The sequence below is a fragment of the Arachis ipaensis genome, chromosome B06, assembly GCF_000816755.2.
Source record: "Arachis ipaensis cultivar K30076 chromosome B06, Araip1.1, whole genome shotgun sequence".
NCBI lineage: Eukaryota > Viridiplantae > Streptophyta > Magnoliopsida > Fabales > Fabaceae > Arachis > Arachis ipaensis.
In genome coordinates this window covers 118,367,917-118,368,890 of record NC_029790.2, presented here as the reverse complement: position 1 = coordinate 118,368,890, position 974 = coordinate 118,367,917, and the positions used below count along the sequence as shown (strand labels likewise).

The 974-nt window shown below is 35.9% G+C and overlaps 1 protein-coding gene across 1 annotated transcript in view; it reads left to right on the top strand.

The window, feature by feature from the left end:
* The window catches only part of LOC107604830 (NAC domain-containing protein 83), a 1,687-nt gene continuing 1,303 nt past the window's right edge, over positions 591–974 (top strand). The window contains exon 1 of the mRNA XM_021104875.1: positions 591–974. This exon is cut by the window's right edge and continues 1 nt beyond it. Coding sequence (XP_020960534.1) covers positions 628–974 — 347 coding nt within the window. The 5' untranslated portion in view covers positions 591–627.

Below are 974 nucleotides of genomic sequence, written 5' to 3'. Positions count from 1 at the left end.
ATTATTTGTGAGACAGACTGTGTGGAGGTTTTTACTATTGTCAATAATTTACAGGATTGCTCTGAGTTTATTTATTATTTGGTATTAAAAATTCGAGATATCATGTCTTGAAAATGGCGTGTTGATCTCCAGTTGATCTTGAGAGATGCAAATACAGTAGCAGATATCATGACAAAGACTGCAATGAGAATTCTTTCTCCCCAATAGAGCTTTCATTGCCTTGGAAGGAGTTTGAGAGTAGTATTTAGTAGGACTGTCTTTCTTAAGTAGTTTCTTATTTATTTATTTTTTTTTTTAGTTGTTGTTTATTTTCTTTTAAATCACTAAAAAGAATAAGACATTTTAAATTTTAAAGACCAGATTAAGATTACGTTCAACGTAAGAGACCAATTTAATACTTTATCCTATTTTAAATGATTAATAATTAACTAATGAGCGTGTAGGAGTCCCCAGTGCTATAAGCCAATAAATCATAATAGAAGAGAGAGAGAATAAAATTAAAAGCAGATAAAAGGTCCCTTAGAAAGTCAAACAAGGAATTAAGGATATTGCTGGGTCATAATTGGAGTTATGATCCTTCCACTTTTGCCTCTTTCTCTCTCTGTAACCTCTCTTTGATAGCACTGCATGTCTTGTATCTATAAATTAACCCACACCCACTTTTCTCTGTCCTCACACACAAAACAACACTGCTCTTTGTCTCATCCTACAAATCCCTCTCTCTTCTTCTTCCAAAGGGGAGTTCCACTCAAACCCCCCTTCTTCTTCTTCTTCTTCTTTGAGATGGATAACAGGTTGGCCACAAACTCCTCTTATGCTTCTCTTAGATTGCCCGTTGGCTACAGATTCTGCCCCTCTGACGAGGTTTTTGTCTCTTGCTACCTCAAAAACAAGGCCCTTTCAAAAACATTGGATTTTGATGTTGTTCCTGTCTTCGATGTCTTCAACACTGAGCCCAAGAATCTCCCTTCAGG